The sequence below is a fragment of the Gallus gallus genome, chromosome 1, assembly GCF_016699485.2.
Source record: "Gallus gallus isolate bGalGal1 chromosome 1, bGalGal1.mat.broiler.GRCg7b, whole genome shotgun sequence".
Lineage (NCBI taxonomy): Eukaryota > Metazoa > Chordata > Aves > Galliformes > Phasianidae > Gallus > Gallus gallus.
Window position 1 is genome coordinate 175613057 of NC_052532.1, and position 17342 is coordinate 175630398.

General features: G+C 43.4%; 1 protein-coding gene across 4 annotated transcripts; it reads left to right on the forward strand.

Moving 5' to 3' along the window:
* The first annotated feature begins 2540 nt into the window (after nt 1-2540).
* On the forward strand, nt 2541-16328 carry SLC46A3 (solute carrier family 46 member 3). 4 transcript variants are annotated; one of them, XM_015277964.4, is made up of 6 exons: nt 2541-2616; nt 2698-2975; nt 8491-9364; nt 9889-9972; nt 12695-12851; nt 13670-16328. In XM_015277964.4, exons 2-6 carry the CDS (start codon nt 2784-2786, stop codon nt 13755-13757), a joined length of 1395 nt encoding a protein of 464 aa, XP_015133450.1. In that variant the 5' UTR covers nt 2541-2616; nt 2698-2783; the 3' UTR covers nt 13758-16328. The 4 variants fall into 4 exon arrangements, with proteins under 4 accessions (XP_015133450.1, NP_001025999.2, XP_046797868.1 ...); NM_001030828.2 differs by having other exon boundaries at nt 2761-2975; XM_046941912.1 differs by lacking the exon at nt 2541-2616 and adding an exon at nt 5363-5447 and having other exon boundaries at nt 2762-2975.
* Nucleotides 16329-17342: the final 1014 nt, after the last annotated feature.

Genomic DNA, 17342 nt, shown 5'->3' on the forward strand with positions numbered 1-17342 from the left:
TTTTGAGAAATATACATATAACATTAAAAATGCCTTTTTTCTGTTTCTCTTTTTCCAGAAATAAAATTATCTGAGAACGTCACCCCAGCAATCCCCAAATGCCAGGATCTTGCCACAGAAGCCAAGCATAAATCCTTGAAGTGAAGATGGATTTCAGTAAATACTTCTGTCTGGCTGTCTTTGCCCTTTGACCAGTGCTGATCTCTGAAACAGCTCCTAATGTTCTCAACTTTGAACTTTGTTATGCACGTCTCTGACATATTTCTGCCTGAAATGAGAATGGTTCAAAACCTCATGGCAGTTTTTTCCACGCCCTGCCACACAGGTGACATATCACCTTCAAAGACTGGTCAAGTTTGGTTTTTAAGATTGTCTGACTGAAAGCTTAGCAAGTGCTCCTAGGAGGCTTGATGTCCCCAGTGAATACACACACTTCTTCAGCCCTTCATGAACCTGGCGACTGGGGAGAGGCTCTCCTCTTCAGCACTGGGAAGGCTATCCCAAAGAGACTGCTCACTGAAGTGAGTTATACTTGCACTATGCATGCCTGTGAATGACAAGCTGGACTTAGCAAGAAACCTAACGGGGCTCTGAGCTCCTTCTGTGGAACAAGAGAAAGCTCCCATGGGCTTAAAATCCCTCCTTCACCCCATCCAAAGCAATGTTACCTGCTGGCTGGGTGACCTGAAATGCTGTGCTCACCCAACAGCCCATTGGCCTATAACCCTCACACAATCACTTTTGCTTTGTTTTGTGACAAAATACTGCTACAGGATGAACGGGACTGTGGACCTGGATGAAGAGAGAAGGGCAACACTCTGTAGAGCTGAGCTCAGGCCAGAACTGTGCGTTACTGTCCGTCAGCAAGCCTATGTGCCACACCAAACCCACTCACCATCAGGTGACCACGGCCACTGAGCCTTTGGGTTGATCCCATACTGAGGGGTATGACAGGCAACAGCAGCTCCCAAATTTGGGGCTGACTGGTGTGTGTCACATGGCAGTGAAACACATTCAGCCTTTGAGATCATATGATACACACGGCTGGTGCTAAATAAGTTTATGAAGGAACTGAAAATTCATGAATTTATTAAACTACAATTCCTCCCGCTTCAAGAGAAAAACATCTGGGAAGCTTTATTTTTTTATTATTCTTAGGTTTTTTTATTATTATTTTTAGATAATAATGCTTTCTGCAATATTTGTGATTGATGAGCAGTATTAAGACTGAAAGGAGGTCCTTCATCTTCTGCTCTCTGACTGTCCTGTCCTTGTTGTACCACACCGGTGTGGAGTCCAAAATCATCTCTCTGTGTCTTAAGATCATGGCACAGGGAAGAGAAGGAGGAGAGCAGGGGCTGTGCCGTGCCGGTCCCAGAGCATCCCACCTCAACACAAGGGAAAGTAGTGTCTGCAGTGCAGCAAGCAGCTGTTATTAGAGACGAGGTTTCTGCTGTGTATGTATTGGTTGTACAAGAAGCACACCCTGAAGTGTGATAGCTCTGATTCAAAGGCACACTCAGTCCCCTATGCATGTAGAATCATAAAATGCTAGGATCATGGGATCACAGAATGACTTGTGCTGGAAGGGAGCTTACAGCCCACCCAGCCCCACCCCCTGCTGAGGGCAGGGACACCTCCCAGCAGCTCAGGCCACCCAGGACTCCATCCAGCCTGGCTTTGAGCGCCTGCAAGGATGGGGCACCCACAGCTCTCTGGGCAGCTGTGCCAGGGCCTCACCACCCTCTGAGTGAAGAACTTTCTTCTAATATCTAACCTAAATCTCCTCTCTTTTAGTTTAAAGCCATTCCCCCTTGTCTTATCACTATCAGACCCTGTTAAAAGTCAGTCTCCCTCCTGGTTGTAAGTTCCATTTAAGTCCTGGAAGGCTGCAGTGAGGTCTCCCCACAGCCTTCACTTCTCCAAGCTGAACACCCCCATCTCCCCCAGCCTGTCTTCACAGGAGAGGCACTCCAGCTCTCTGATCACCCTCCTGGCCCTCTCTGGACCCGCTCCAGCAGCACTGTACCCATCTTGTGCCTCACCCCCAGGCCTGGGCAGAGCACTGCAGCTGGGGCCTATGCTATCCTTCACCACGGCGGGTACAGCCCCAGCGGAGCAGCACAACGGCAGATCTGCACCACCATCACCTCTTGCACAGTGCCAAAGCACGAGCTGGGGCAGCACTGCCAGAAGACAAAGTCCACTCCACCTTCCCTTGGCAGCAACCACTTGACTGTGGGAAATCGAGAGGCATGGCCCAGAGACAAACTGCTGGCAACCAAACCCTGCCATGAGCGTGTGAACAGGGAAAAGCGGTCACGGAATCTCTCCATCAAAACCGGCTGGAGATGGGAAGGCACAGAGAGGAAAAGCGAACAGAGCTGCACCAAACACCTGCCGACCCCCCGGGCCGAGCAGGGCCGCACCGCCAAGCCAAGGCAGGCCAAGCCGCGCCACCCCGCACCGCCCGCCTCCCTCCTCCCGGCCGAGGGGCGGGACCGCGCCGCGGGGAGAGCCGCCCTCGCCGCCCGGCGCTCGGTGTCGCGCAGTGCGGGACATAAACACGGCGCGGCGTGACCTCCGCGGGGACGGGGCGGGTGCGGCCTGGCTGAGGTACGGCACTGAGGGCAGGGGAGGGCGGCCGGCGGGGATAAGGAGGCGCTGGGCTGAGTGCCGCTCTCCTTCCTCCCGCAGGTTTAGATGGTGGTTTCCTTTCCTCTTGTCGATCGTTGTGACGTTTTATTTTCTCTGCTGAAGCGAGTTAAAGGCAAGATCCAGAAATGAGGAAGGTTTTGCTCGTGGAGCCGGTCATTTTCATCTACATATTCGCAAGTTCCCTGACGAGCCCGGTGGTGCAGCAGTTCATTTACCGAAAGCTGTGGGAAGAGGAGTACAACTCCACGGCCATAAGCAGTGACAACAGCAGTCACTGTGAGCGAAACAAGAGCAGCCCAACTTATGTCATGGAGAAGGTAAGAGCAAAGAAAAAAGGCAACTGGAAGTACAGGCAATAAAACCTTCAACCTGCAGGTACTGAGCAACACAGCGTCCCTCTCTGTAACCTTATTTAACCTTTTATAGGTAGAAAAAGCAGTAGTTTCCTAAACCACTGTCACTTTGCTGCCTACTTGCTCTAGTGTTGCACTGTACGTAGATGTCATGCTTCCAGGACAATGAAAGGCTGAAAGAGGCTCAGCCTGGAGAAGAGAAGTCTGTGGGGATATAAGGAAGAAGCTAAGGGTGATGAGAAGAGCAAGATAAGGGTGGTGAGACACTGGCACAGGTTGCCCAGAGTGCTGGTGGTTGGAGCCCTATCCCTGGAGACATTCAGAGTCACAGATGGGGCTCTGAGCACCTGATCTAGCCCTTGATAGCCCTGTTCATTTCAGGGAATTGAATTAGGTGGCCTTTAAGGGTCCCTTCCAACTCAAACAGTTCTATGCTTCTATGAATTTTCTCCAGGAAGACGCTGAGATAAATTCATCCTCTAATCTTTTAATCGTCTTTAACTGGTTGAAAATCATCTTAGATTGGGCCCAAGTTGATACTGGCCTCCCATAACAAAGGGTGCAGCTGAAGGCTCTCCTTCCAGTAAGAGCTGTGCGTGTGTTTATGCACTGTCAGTGGTGTCTGTGATTTGGAGTGCTCTTTGTATGTACAGTTTGACAATTGCCCCATATATATATAAAACATCAGATCTACCATTCACAGAACAGTGCTTGTCTACGTTGCTGAAATACAAAGATGGCATGATGATCCCATGGCCAGTTCCATTTGTAACACTTTTTCATGGTACGCTAGGTGCTGACAGAAACCTCTGCAGTGGTACTTCAGAGCGGTTTTAATGCTACACATTAGCAGAACTGATGTGGGGTGTCAACGGAAGAGTTGATCATGTTCCATTTTTGCTTTCAGAGAATCACAGAATCATTAAGTTGGAAAAGGCCACTAAGATCATCTAGCCCAACCATCAACCCATCGCCACCATGCCCACTAAACAAGTCCCTAAGTGGCACATCTACCCTTTTCTTGAGCACCTCCAGGAGCTGTGACTCCACCACCTCCCTACTGTCTCTTTCAACTCTTTTTTTTTTTTCTGTTTATAGCTGTTTTTCTGAAGCAGTGAATTTCTCTAACACACTATGTAGCCACAGAATTGCAGTATCTAATATGGGGATGACAATAAGAATATATTTACAGAAGAGGTTCAGCAAAATCATCCTTGATAACAGCAACTGAAGCTTGGATTGGGTTAAGTGGAACCTGACTCTTCATGGTACAGTGAGAAAAGTAGATGCCTGGACTGTAAATTATCCAGAAAATGGGGTTAAATTACACAGAAAATGAAGTTAATGGAAGCTAACTGTTGGTATCCCTTGATGCTGCAGTAAAACAGGTTAGCACTTGAAGATTTTGGTCACATCCAAGATTGAAATCTGTGACAAGCTGCTTATGTGAAGGACTGAACATTGAAGCATATCAACCTCATTTGTCATACATAAAATAAAATCTTTAATGGTTCGTGCTTCTGTTGAAGATAAGAAATGGTCAGAATTTTTAGCATGAAGTAGGTTCTTCCTCATAGGGCAGGAGTAGGAAGAATTTGAAGATTAAGAGGTAAATAGAATTCTAGTTCAGAATGCATTCTGGGCTGCCCAGGCAGCAAAGGAAGGTAATGTATGCCATCCATTGGAACTGATCTGGAGATAATAACCAATTATTGTTATAAATGTGCTTGTGTGTTTCTCCCTTAAAGCCTTTTTTTAGCATTAGCTCCTCATTTTTCACTGTGGGCATTTTATCGTACAGTGTCGTATGTCAATGGAAAAGACAACTCTTAGAATTAAATGTTGTGCTTGGTAGTTCCAGTCACAGAGTCCATCAGAAAACCAACATTTCAAAAACATTTCTGTACTTTGCATTAGCTAGAAATCCCCCAAATTCAAATTAATCTTCCAATTGTGACCACATACGCTCCAGGATTTAACACTTGGTATACCTTTTGGCAAAACACTGAATCAGAGTGCTGAAATTTACACAGCAGTGCAGATTGAGGTGACAGTGGATTTGCAAGCTACAGGATTTTTGGCATAAAGGAAGCCAACTGTGTTTCCCATATACAAAAGTTTTGATATTTGAGAGTAGGAGTCCTTCAAGACGTTATCTGAGTAATGGCTAATAGAACTTGTTTGTTTCCCTTTCTTGCCAAAGTTCCATTCCCACTGTTTTGGTGGTAGCCCACAGGCCATGAATTATTGAACAATCATGCTCTTGTCTATCTGTCTAGCCTATATTCTTGTACCATGCTTGTTCCCATTGTATATGGACGTAGAACTCAAAAATTGTCAATTAATTTCAGTGGTGTCTGTGCTGAGCTGTAACCCCGTGTATAGTGAAAAGAGTAGATCCAGTAACAAAGGATCTGCCCTTTGCTGACAATAGAGGTAGGTGTTTGGGATTTTCCAAGATCACCCTGAATGATATACATAGGTCCTGTAAATTTTACTGTCAGGGGTGTTTGGTGTCAACTTTTAGAGGAAAACCTCTTTTATAGGTTGATTTACTGTAAGTCCTTCCGTTCTGGGTCTGGAGAAGCTTTCTAAAGATCTCATCTATTTCAAATTGAAATGTAATAAGAAACTGAAGACAAAATCACTTGAGGTCTACAGAAAAGAAATAGACTGTCATTCAAAATGGATAGTCTTGGCAGCACGTAGATTAATTATTTCTTTGGATTTGCATTTATCATAGCAATTTTGTGATAAATTAAAATAAATTTCAAAGTAACTCAAATACATGCTGGAGCATTCTGATCCCTGGCTTGAATAATCCTTTTTGTAGCTCAGGAAGAGCTATGTCATTAATTAAACGCTGTTTATCGTTCAGGACACCTGCATTTTCCTTTGTCACTCAGTAATATTTGTAATTTTGTGAGCCTGTTAGTCGTATGCTCTACATTGTAGCCTCAGGCAAAAAACTCCCCTCTTAATTTAATCCGTATGGACATGAATCATTTCTTCGCTGTCATTCTTTTAATTTTGTAATCTGTGTTTTTGAGCATTACTTCTGTCCAGCATGAGCAGAGAGAATTCACAGATTAGAAGGCTAGACCTTTATTCTCAAGTGTGCGTAGTTATACTGATCTTTGTAGCTACATGATTATAAAGCAGCTGAGGATTTGACCAGTCGTTTTCTGTATCCGTTTCTGATGAGCTTAAAACAACACGAAGGGGGGGTGTTGAGTTCCTTTCGCTCTAAATGGAGTTTTTCTGTACTTCTTTAGTTGTCTGGTCAGTAGGCAGCAGGTCATTTGTGGAAGCAGGGTTACAGTCATTTCGGGGTGTCACAGAATCATATCATAGAGTGGCTTGGGTTGGAAGGGACCTCAAGGATCACGAAGCTCCAACCCCCCCACCACAGGCAGGGCCACCAACCTCCCCATTTAATACTAGACCAGGCTGCCCCATCCAACCTGGCCTTGAACACCTCCAGGGATGGGGCATCCACCACCTCTCTGGGCAGCCTGTGCCAGCACCTCACCACTCTCATAGTAAAGAATTTCCCCCTGATATTCAACCTAAACCTTCCCTCCTTCAACTCAAAACCATTTCCCCTTGTCCTGCTATTGTCTACCCTTTCAAAGAGTTGGCTCCCCTCCTGTTTCTAGCCACATTCCCTGTGTTGTACACCTACTTCCAAAGCAATGAGTCCCAAGCATTCTCTGGTTTCTTCCTCTCGTTCATACATCTGTGTGTTTCAGCAGTCACACTTGCATTGCATGTTTAATGCAGACTGAGAACATCCATACATAACAATATTTAGCTTGATTTCCAGTGTACTACCATTTCTATGATGGTCATTGACTTGGAACCCAACACTTGTAAAGAAGCAACACCTACAACAATAATTGGCACAAATAGCACAGCCTGTGGCAGAAAGGTGTTTTCAGGCTTTACAAATGCAGCCACTCACTGCCCTGGAGTTGCCTGTGCTTTGTTTGCTGTGCCCCATTTGCGTGCAGACTGAGTTGCTTCCTTTCCCATTGGCACTGTCTTTTCAGAGCAAATAATTTCCCATCTGTTGCCAGTCCTGCTGCCATCCTCCTCTCACATTAAATCCTTTCCTACAGCTGTATGCTCCAGGCTGCCTGGCTTCCCACTGCACTGCCATACCCACAGACGGCTGCTGCCCAGCTCTGTGTGATGCCTCAGGGGTCTTATTTCAGAGTTACTCTCTCTGTCTGAAAATCTATTTTGTGAGATGATCCTGTAGGAAGGGTTTGTGTGAATGCAGTTACCACCTCCTCTGCTGCTGCTCTTTTATCTGGGCAGGTTGTTCTCTTTGAAAAGGCTGCTGGGACTGCATAAATCTATTAAAAGCTAGATTCAAATCAGCTTGCTGTACATCATCACTTAGCAGCCAGCTTCATAAATGAGAAAAATATATTTTTCCTATTAACTTTTGAGTTCTTCTCTTTACAACCATTAATATTCTATTAACTATAAACTGTATTTGCTTTTTAAACTTCTTTTTGAAAGAACCAAGACATTTTTTCCCATAATTTACAGCATTAGCTACTGTTCCTCATGAGAATACCTGCTGTGGCTTATCAGTAGAGATATCACTGATTTGGACAGTGATATGGATGGACAGCTCTGAACCCAGAGCTTGCCAGTAAGGAATTAGTTCTCATTCTGTACACATGGGTCAATATAATTTTTAATACCATTTCACATCTGTGTGCTGTTACTATTCATAACACTGCACACTGGGATGTCAGCAGCAAACGCTGCTCTATTCACTTGCAGAATGTGCTGGACAGTGAATTGCTTCTTTGTGACCCTCCCACCAGGATTATTTAGGGAGAAAAAAAGATCTCCTGTGAGTAGAGAGCCTGGGCTGTACTTCTCAATCAAAGATTGTTCTACTACTGATTTCTGAAGGATTAAAATGGGCCCAGTATCCTTTGGCAGTGCCCTGTACTGAAGGAGGTGCCTACAGTACGAACACCAGCTCTTGTAAATGAACATAGCAAAGAATTGTTGTTTTGTCTCTGTTAAACTGCTCTGTCAAGAGTACTTGAGAGAGCATATCTTAAGAAATGAGCTCTGGTTCTGGGGTTTAATGCAACAAGGGATGTTTGAGAGATACTGGAAATAGAATTACAAAAGCATGCCTTTGAGTGTGCAATTCCTGTGTATTGTTAATAGTATAATGTATATATTACAATATATAATACTGTACTATATTTGATTACAGCATAATACGGTATTATATGAGCTCACATAATCTTGGAAGGTGATATTGCACATTTTACAATATATTTTATAGTATGTAAACAACTACTGTTTTATGCTAAGTGTTATGCTGCATGCTTATTATGGCGTAAGTATATAAGTGCATAATTATATGTCATGTATATGTATATATATATATATTTACAATATGTTATGGTGTTTACCATTATTTCTGATTTTCTCTTTGCAGGCAATTCAAGAAAAGACTTCTTTTTTTAATATGCAGCTGGACTTAACAGGGGCAGTTCCCAGCCTGATAGTTGCTTTTATCATCGTAGCTAATGGGGATCACCAGGGACGAAAAAAGTCTTTGGTTTTGCCATCAATTGGAGCTTTGATTGCAGATATTTTCCTCACTATAGTATCATACTTCTCCTGGCCAACCTCTGTCCTGTTTTTGGCTACATTTATTTCGGGACTGTTTGGGAGTATGGCAACTTTCCTTGGAGGAGGTTTTGCTTATATAGCAGATCAGTGTCATGATGAGAAGCAGAAAACAACACGAATAGCTGTGATTGATTTAATTTTTGGAGTTGTATCTGGGTTGGCAGGACTGTCTTCTGGGTACTTTTTAAGAGAAATGGGCTTTACATGGACCTTTGCTACAGCATCTCTACTTCATGTTGTTAACATTATCTATATCACTTTTTTTCTGCAAGACACAGTGCACATATCTGAATTCCAGCAACAGGCACCATTGTCTTACAAAGAACACCTAAAAGAAACATTTTCTGGAGTGTACATGCTGTTTAAAACTGCCCCTTCTAGAAAGAGAATTTTAATCATTGTGTTACTTTTTATATTTATGACTTATTTATTTACTATGTTTGGGGGGAGTTCCCTTTTTACACTGTATGAGCTGGACGAGCCACTGTGCTGGACTGAAGTGTACATTGGATATGGAGCAGCTGCATTCACTTCCATCTCTCTGACCAGTTTTTTGGGAGTTTACTTATTTTCTAAATGTCTCAAAGACATTTACATTGTATTTATTGGGATATTTTCTTACATTGGAGGAATTGTCATGGCTGCCTTTGCCAAAACAACCCTGCTCATGTTTTTAGGTGAGTTCATAGTAAATTCTCAACAACACAAAAGAAAATGCTCGTGTGTTATTTATAGTGATTGGTGGTGGTGGTGGATGTGCCTCTGGGCAGCCTGGTCTGGTGGTTGGCGACCCTGCACATAGCAGGGGGCTTGAAACTCGATGATCACTGTGGTCCTTTTCAACTATGATTCTATGATTCTATGATTGGATGTGCCACACTGAAGACATAAAATATACAAGGTTGAGTCATACTGATTTAGGGTTTAATTAAAAGATGAATAGTATGGAGAGTGAATGAAATTACTTGGCTTACATTGCCTTATGATTTGGTTTTAATACTATACAAATATAGGGGATTTAGGGATTCCTCTGTGCTTGGATACTTATGTTTCAGTGCACACCTGGTTAGATTTATTTATTTATTTACGTATTGCCTTTTACCACTTAGGAAACTGAGCACTCAAAAATACATGTCTGGTGTCTGTAAAATCCGGGATTTCTATTACCTTCGTGTCTCATTACTGATTCATTGCTTTACAGTAAGAGTGCCGTCTTTATTCAGCATTATGCCTATTCCTGTTCTCCGATCCATGCTGTCAAAAGTGGTCCTCCCCAGTGAGCAGGGTGAGTGGAATTTGTTTTTCAAAAATGCTGTGATGTTGTATTTCAGAAGAGAGATGCACCAAGGTCACCTTTAAACAAATAGATAGATGTTGGTATTTTCAGACTGCTTGCTGGATGATCTTGGAGGTATTTTCCAACCTTGGTGGTTCTATGATTCTACTGCAAGTTTCAACTTCGAAAGAAGTTATTGCTCTTAAAAGAAAGATTATGGAGAATATGAAGCAGAAGAATTCTTAATACTTATACAGATCACAGAATCATAGGATGGTTTGGGTTGGAAGGAACCTCAAGGATCATCAAATTCCAATGCCCCTGCTGCAGGCAGGGTTGCCAGCTGTTAGGTCAAGTACTATATCAGGTTGCCCAGGGCCCCCTTAAACACCTCCAGGGATGGGACATCTGCAACATCTGTGGGCAACCTGTTCCAGCATCTCACCACCCTCACTGTGGAAAATTTCCTCATAGTATCTAATGTAAATCTCCCCTCCTTTAACTTAAAACCATTCCCCCTTGTCCTGTCACTATGTACCTGTGCAAAATGATTTATCTCCTGATTGTGGTCTGCCTTTAAGTCCTGGAAGACCATAATGAGATCTCCCCAGAGCTTTCTCATCTTCAGACTGAACAAGCCCAGCTTCCTCATCCTGTCTTCATAGAAGAGGCATTCCATCCCTCTGATCATCCTCATGATCTTCCTCTGGACTCTTTCCAAAAGCTCCACATCCTTCCTGAGTTAAGGGTCCTGGACCTGGACATGTTACTCCTGCTGGGCACCCCTCCATTGAAGCAGCCCAGGCTACTGTTGACCCCCTGAGTCCTTCTCAGCAGGGCTACTTTCAAGGATTTCTTCTCCCAATCTGTATACTTATCTGGGATTACCCCAACCGAAGTGCAACACTTTGCGCTTGGCTTTGTTAAACCTCATTAGGTTTACATGGTCCCACCTGTCGAGTTTATCAAGGTCCTTCTGGATGGCATCCCTTCCTTCTGCCGTATCAACTGCACTGTTCAGCTTGGTGTCATCAGCAAACTTGCTGATGATGTACTCAATCCCGTCATCTGTGTCATTGATGTTAAAGAGTACTGGTTCCAAGACGGGCCCTTGGAGGACACTGATTCCTTATCCACCAAATAGTCCACCCTTTGAACCCATTTCTCTCCAATTTAGATGTAAGGGTTTGGTGGGGGACCATGTCAAAGTCCTTGCACAAGTCCAGGTAGATGACATCAGTTGCCTTCCCTTTGTCCGTTGCTTCATCACAGAAGGCCACCAGTTTGGTCAGACATGCCCTTCCCTTGGTGAAGCCATGCTGGTTGTCTTCAATTACCCTCTTGTCCCTCATGTGCCTTAACATCTCTTCCAGGAGGATCTGCTCTGTGATCTTCCCAGGCACAGAGGTGAGGCTCACCAGCCTGTAGTTCCGCAGGTCTTCCTTTCTCCCTTTCTTGAAAATGGGAGTGATGTTTCTCTTTTTCCAGTCACCAGGGACTTCATCTGTCAGCCATGACATTTCAAACACACGGAGAGCAGCTTGGCAACCACATCAGCCAGCCCTGGGATGCAGATGCAGTATTACAGTTCCTTTTGTAAATGTAGAATAGCTTCTACATTCACAGGATTTTGATGGAGAAAAATAAACTCTTGTTGTTTCATCAATGTCACACTTTATAGCATAGAAAGATAAGCATGATGTGGTCAGTCTTCAGTACACTTGAAAACAAAGGCTTGGATCCCAAGCAATGTACCAGCTTCACAAATGCCCGTGGCCACTTAAAGGCATCTCAAGGGCTGTAACATATTACTTCTAGAAGTGCTTTCTTTAACAGAACACACACACACAAAAGCATGTGAGGCCTCAGAATGTTGTCTCTAGTGTCTCATCTTTTGCTGCAGCCAGATTTTGAGGAGCCCATATTGTCTAGAAGCATTCTTGTGAGTTGGGTTTATTTTTAAAAAATACACATCTTTAGAGACTGAAACAAAGATCTCTTTGTACTGCACTATGCTAACAAATGCTTCTGTTTCTGTGTTTTCTTGGCATTCTTTGTGGCTTTGGATACTTGAGTAGTTTGATGCAGGAATCAGGTTGCCTCTTGCCATCCTTTTCTGCTTACCTATTGTGATTTTGTTTATAGTCTGATGGATATGGACGCAGCTTGATAAAATGTGTCCAAAAATACACAGATGGGATAGGCTGACACCCCCGTGTGTAGTTCAGAGCCAATGAAAGATTGCTTCTTTCATTTACAAAATGAGAAGGATGTGGTTATGTACTGAACCAGCAGTCCTTGTTGCTCTTTGTTGCAAAGAGCCTTTTCCACATGTAAGAATGGAGACTAGAGAAGGAGGAAACAAGAAAGGGGAGACTGAGAATAGAGGGGAGAATTGAAAGGGGTAAAGGATGAAGCTGTGCAGGATGTGGTTAGTACGAACAGTTTGAACTTCATATGACAAATAGATCCAATAAAGTAGATATGGTGACAGGATAATAGCAAAGAAAAGTAGTTTCCACTGACAACAACAATAAAATTTCATTTAAAAAGTCTTTTGTAGGAGTGCCCATGGAAAACACTTCCATAGCAAAGATCCACGATACTCAGGAGCTTGTTTCTTGCACACTTGCTGAAATATTGCAGATAGCTCTTTTGAAACAAGTTGAAAACTTTGAAAGAGTTTTGGTTTTCTTTTGTTTGTAATGGAATCCAATTTGTTATTTTGCAGGTGCTGTGTTTGCTTGTATTGCCTGCTTAGAAGTTTTGACTGGCACTATTTCACTTTCAGTCTTCAATGTTATCTATGCAGCTACGGTTGCATGGTTTTCAGGCTTTAGCTTCCTCTTGTCAGCCAGCCTGTGTCTAATTCCACTGGGCGTACTGTGGTAAGTACATATATGAGGAAGGTGCTTCTGAGTGCTTTTACTGGTGGTTTCTGTTCTGGTGTGAATTGAAGCTGGATGGTTTAATGCATTCTCAAGCTTCAGTGTTTTCTAACTCACTGGATGTATTTTGTGTGTAGCCTTTTCTTCGGTTTTCATCCAATTTAGGAACTAGCTATATATAGCAAACCTATGGCAGATACTCTGAGTCTTGTCAGCAGGGAACTGCTTGGAGTATGGCAGAGCTGAGACGGGGGGATATAGCAGTGATAAGAGTTTTCCAGTGGGGGACAAGACAGAAGGCAGGGAGCCCAGGCTGTAGAGTTTCAGTTTTAGTTTGGTTCAGTGCTGCACGGTAGAGAAAGTTTCTGTTGAAACATTCTCTCCTGAGCAAATGCTAACAGATATTAATTATGAAATCACTCCATGTTGCAATCAAAACCATAGGCCGTCATCGTAATAAACTTTGGAAAGCTGTTTTTCTTCCATCATTAGTGTCTCAGATGTCCCATCCTTTGAATAACTGCTCTCTAAAGCCTTCTGATTGTCACACAACGTTACTGTTTGAGATATAAAATGTTAGTAGTTCCAGTCTGAAATCAGTCTGCCTGCTAAGTTAGTATTTTTCACAGACAGCAGAAATTATATTGCCTAACATGTCTAATAAGGGGCCATTGCTATCATTGGTTTTGTTTATTAAGATATGCCCAGGGCTTTGTGCTGCAGGAGATGGCTGTAACAGAGCTATCGTGTGTGTTTGTTACTGCTGAATCATCACGCTTTACTCAGCTAACAATATCTGCCTTATCTGTGTCTTGCAGCTGGCTTCTGTGCACAAGCTGGAATGGGGAGGACTTGGCTCTGCTTGTACCTGAAGAAGTATCCAGCATAGACAGCGTTGATAGTTGAACAGTGAAGTCACCAACTATTTGGCTTTTCTAATCTGACATGCTGTGACAAAGACTACTGTGTCATACTGACACCATAGAGATAACTCAAGAGTTGCAGGTGAAATCTAAAACTGGCCCTGCTGCACTGAGCACTGAATTGATAGCACTCTACATCCAGTCTTTTTTTTAGCACTTGAATGAACCTATCTCCTGTACTTAACTATGCAGATAGGCTAGCAGTGGACATTTCAATGCTGCTTTCAGTATGGAGAAAAAAGTAAGGTAGGCTGATTGTCTTTTGCCACTTACCCCATCTCAAATTTGAAAACATAAGCTGTGGATTATGATACATCTTGTGTCAAAGTGGGGGGACAGAGATAAGCTTATCAGCCCTGTAGCCAGAGGATGTTGGCAATTCAGCTGGAGCTAGTAGAGCTCGTGCCAGCTGTGCATGCAGCCCACTGTGTACATCTTAAAAGGTCCGTCTTAACTGTGAAGCCCACAGAACTGTCTAAAATTACTAAACAAAAAGGTACTTCTTTCAGAAAGCAACTGAACGGAAAGGAAGAGTCCTACCTGCTGTAAGACTTATCTCTGCAGTTACCAGAGATTGTTTGCGCAAGTTGAACTTATGATGTGTGGACTTTGTCTGTGACTTAGATCTTAAAATGGATTTTCACACAGAACTGTCGTACTCAGGAAATTTCCAGCCTGTAGAGTGTGAAGTTAGGCCTGTGCCTATGTTTTGCAGAGGCCATATTGCACATTTATGTTTAAATTATAAATATTTTATCATTTTTTCATATATTAGAGACTACATAAAGACACCTCTATGTTTTGTCCCATGGAAGTTTCTTGTTTTCCAGTTAAGCTGACGGCACTGAACTTACTTTATATTTCTAATGAAAAGCTGTAACAGCTTTTTTGTCAGTGGATCTTCATATATTTTTTCTATTAATTCTGAAATGAGGTGACCAAATCCAAAGTATGCATCTAAGTGTCTTACAATGAATGCAACGTAATTTATTTGCACTTGAATAACATTTCTAATCTTCAAAGCACTTTACAAATGCTGCTGGGAACTGCCCTCTGCAAGAGATATTATCCTCCCTGTTTCAGAGAAACAGAAATCAACAGGGAGAAGTGACTTGCCCTGGGCCAGGGGGCAAATCATTGAGTTTTCTAAACCTAGAAATCAGTTTTCATGTTGATTCTTCTTCTTTTTTGCTTGAGATCTATAGGCAGAAACTAGCCAGAGTATTAGCTTTTGGAATGCATAGCATAGCAAAAGTGGGAATAATAAAAAGTGGGAATAAACACCCTGTTAAAGATCACTCCAATGTGTTATTGCAGAGGAGAGTTTTATAGCCAAAATTGTCCTGACCCCTGAAAGGAGAGATAGGTTATGTGTGACTTTCTTCCCCAAAAAAGACTAGTTAGAAAAATCAAAGCATATCAGGAGACAGATCATTACTATCAAGAGTACTTCAGAGCTTCTCAGTGGCACTCTGCCCAAAAATGTGAGTACGTCATGGCGATGCTATCATGGATCCTTTTCGTTTGAAAGGCAATGTTGTTTTCATGATATGCATCTTGACCACTGAGAAGATTGAACGAAGGGTCAAATAAGGTAGAGTGGAGTTGGCACTGGCTGGGAGTTCATAGAATAACACAACCAAAAAGTGGTTGTAGTTGGAAGGGAGCTTACAGCAGCCCCAGCCTCTGCCATGGGCAGGGATGCCACTCAGGCCACCCAGGGCCCCATCCAGCCTGGCCTTGAGTGCCTGCAGGGATGGGGCACCCACAGCTCTCTGGGCAGCTGAGCTGGTGCCTCACCGCTCTGAGAGAAAAGATCTCTACTACCTGTCACTGGGGACAACAGTTACGTTTCTCCAGGAGAGGGAATGCTAATTAATATGGATGGCCATTCTGCTTCTGTCCTCATGAGCCAAAACTTACGTTGGCAATTAAAGGTCGTTAGCTTTTCCTAGCTAGTTTATACACTAGCCAGTAAATAAAACTATGTACCTCTTTTCCCCTGAGGTGCCCAAGTTGCTGCCAACTTGCAAGAGGACAAGATGAGTTTTACAGTAATCACTGGGTCCAAAACTTAGCAAGTAGTTGTAGAGACATTAAGGATACACTGATGTAAAGAGTTTCAGCACAGAGACTACACTCTCTTTATTATGCAGTTTCCTCTTTATTATGCAGTTTTCTAAGTGTTTGTGAAATTAACAGAAAACTGCCTGGAAGTGAAAAAAAGGAGGAGTTATATGCCTTCACTTCTTCAGTGCAGGTAGCAAGGCCGTTCTGCAGCTGCGCCCTGCTGGGCATGAGAAGGTGCACGTGCACTTTGGGAATGGCTTTGGTAAGGTTTGATTTTGCTGTACCAAGTATTTGCTGTATGCAAAACATTTCAGGTAGACAGAGCGCGTGGGATTGGCTAAGGTTCAGCCAAAACACATGAAGGTTTGTGTTTTTAAGTGCCTAGCATTGAAAATGTTGAGGAAACAAGGTACTAATGTGCTTTATATTCAAGTTTGTAGCAGGTGATTTATTTGTATGCAAATACAGATTATTTTAACTGAAATTAATAGTGAAATTTGGTCTGAATTCTGTGTTGTATTTGTAGTTCTTGACATGGCTTCTGGCGAAGTTCAACAGGAGAACAGGTGAAGTAACACTTATGCAAACAGAATACAGCAGCGATAAGCCATCATCTCTGCAGTCATAGCAAACAAACAGCAGTGCAGGAAGATGTGCTTTTGCTTCCCTCCTGTGCTGGGGGAGAGGAAGGGATGCTGCCCAGAGCACCGGCACCAACACGAGGTGGGGAACTGCAGAACAGAGACAGCACTGCTGTCTGCCAGAGGTCAGTGTAGGGGCTGCAGTACCACACGCACTTGAGAGCACCTTCCTCCCATGGCCCAGCCTGAGTCCCAGGTAAGCCCTAGCAGCGAGGCTGACCCAGCCAGCCACACACCTCACATGGCACGCCTCTGCTCAGGCCACGCCTGGGAGCTGCTGCTTGCAGCCTTACAAAAAGAAGCCTGGAGAGACAGGGAGAAGGGGCTGGGCCAGAAAGACCAGCCTCCACCTCAACCAATTGAGCAGTAACACTTCCTTTAAATCCCCAAAGCTCTTTGCCTCAGTTTGACTCCCATTCTGTTAACAGCATGCCACATCAATTCTTATACGTGCTTCATACATGCACCATTTGCTTTCCAGCCTGGCTGACTCCTAAAATTAGCATCCTTACGGACATGATGAACAATGCAACTTCCCTGCTCTGAATATGGATTGATCTCACCCTGCCCTGTGCCTACTGTGACACAAAGTCTAGTGAAACCCAACCTGCTTGCTCTACAGCAGCTTGCTCTTGCTTTATACATATCCACCAAGGAATTTCAATCACTTTTTATTGAATGTGTTATTGAATATGAGCAGCATTTCCTGCTAATTTAAAGCACAGCAGCTCACAGAAAGAAGAGCCACATAAAACATTGAGTAGGTCTATGCTTTCATGTTAAATTTATGAGTCCTTTCATATAACCTCACTGAGGCAACAAACACAACTGGGGGCTTAACTTCTACTTCATTAGAA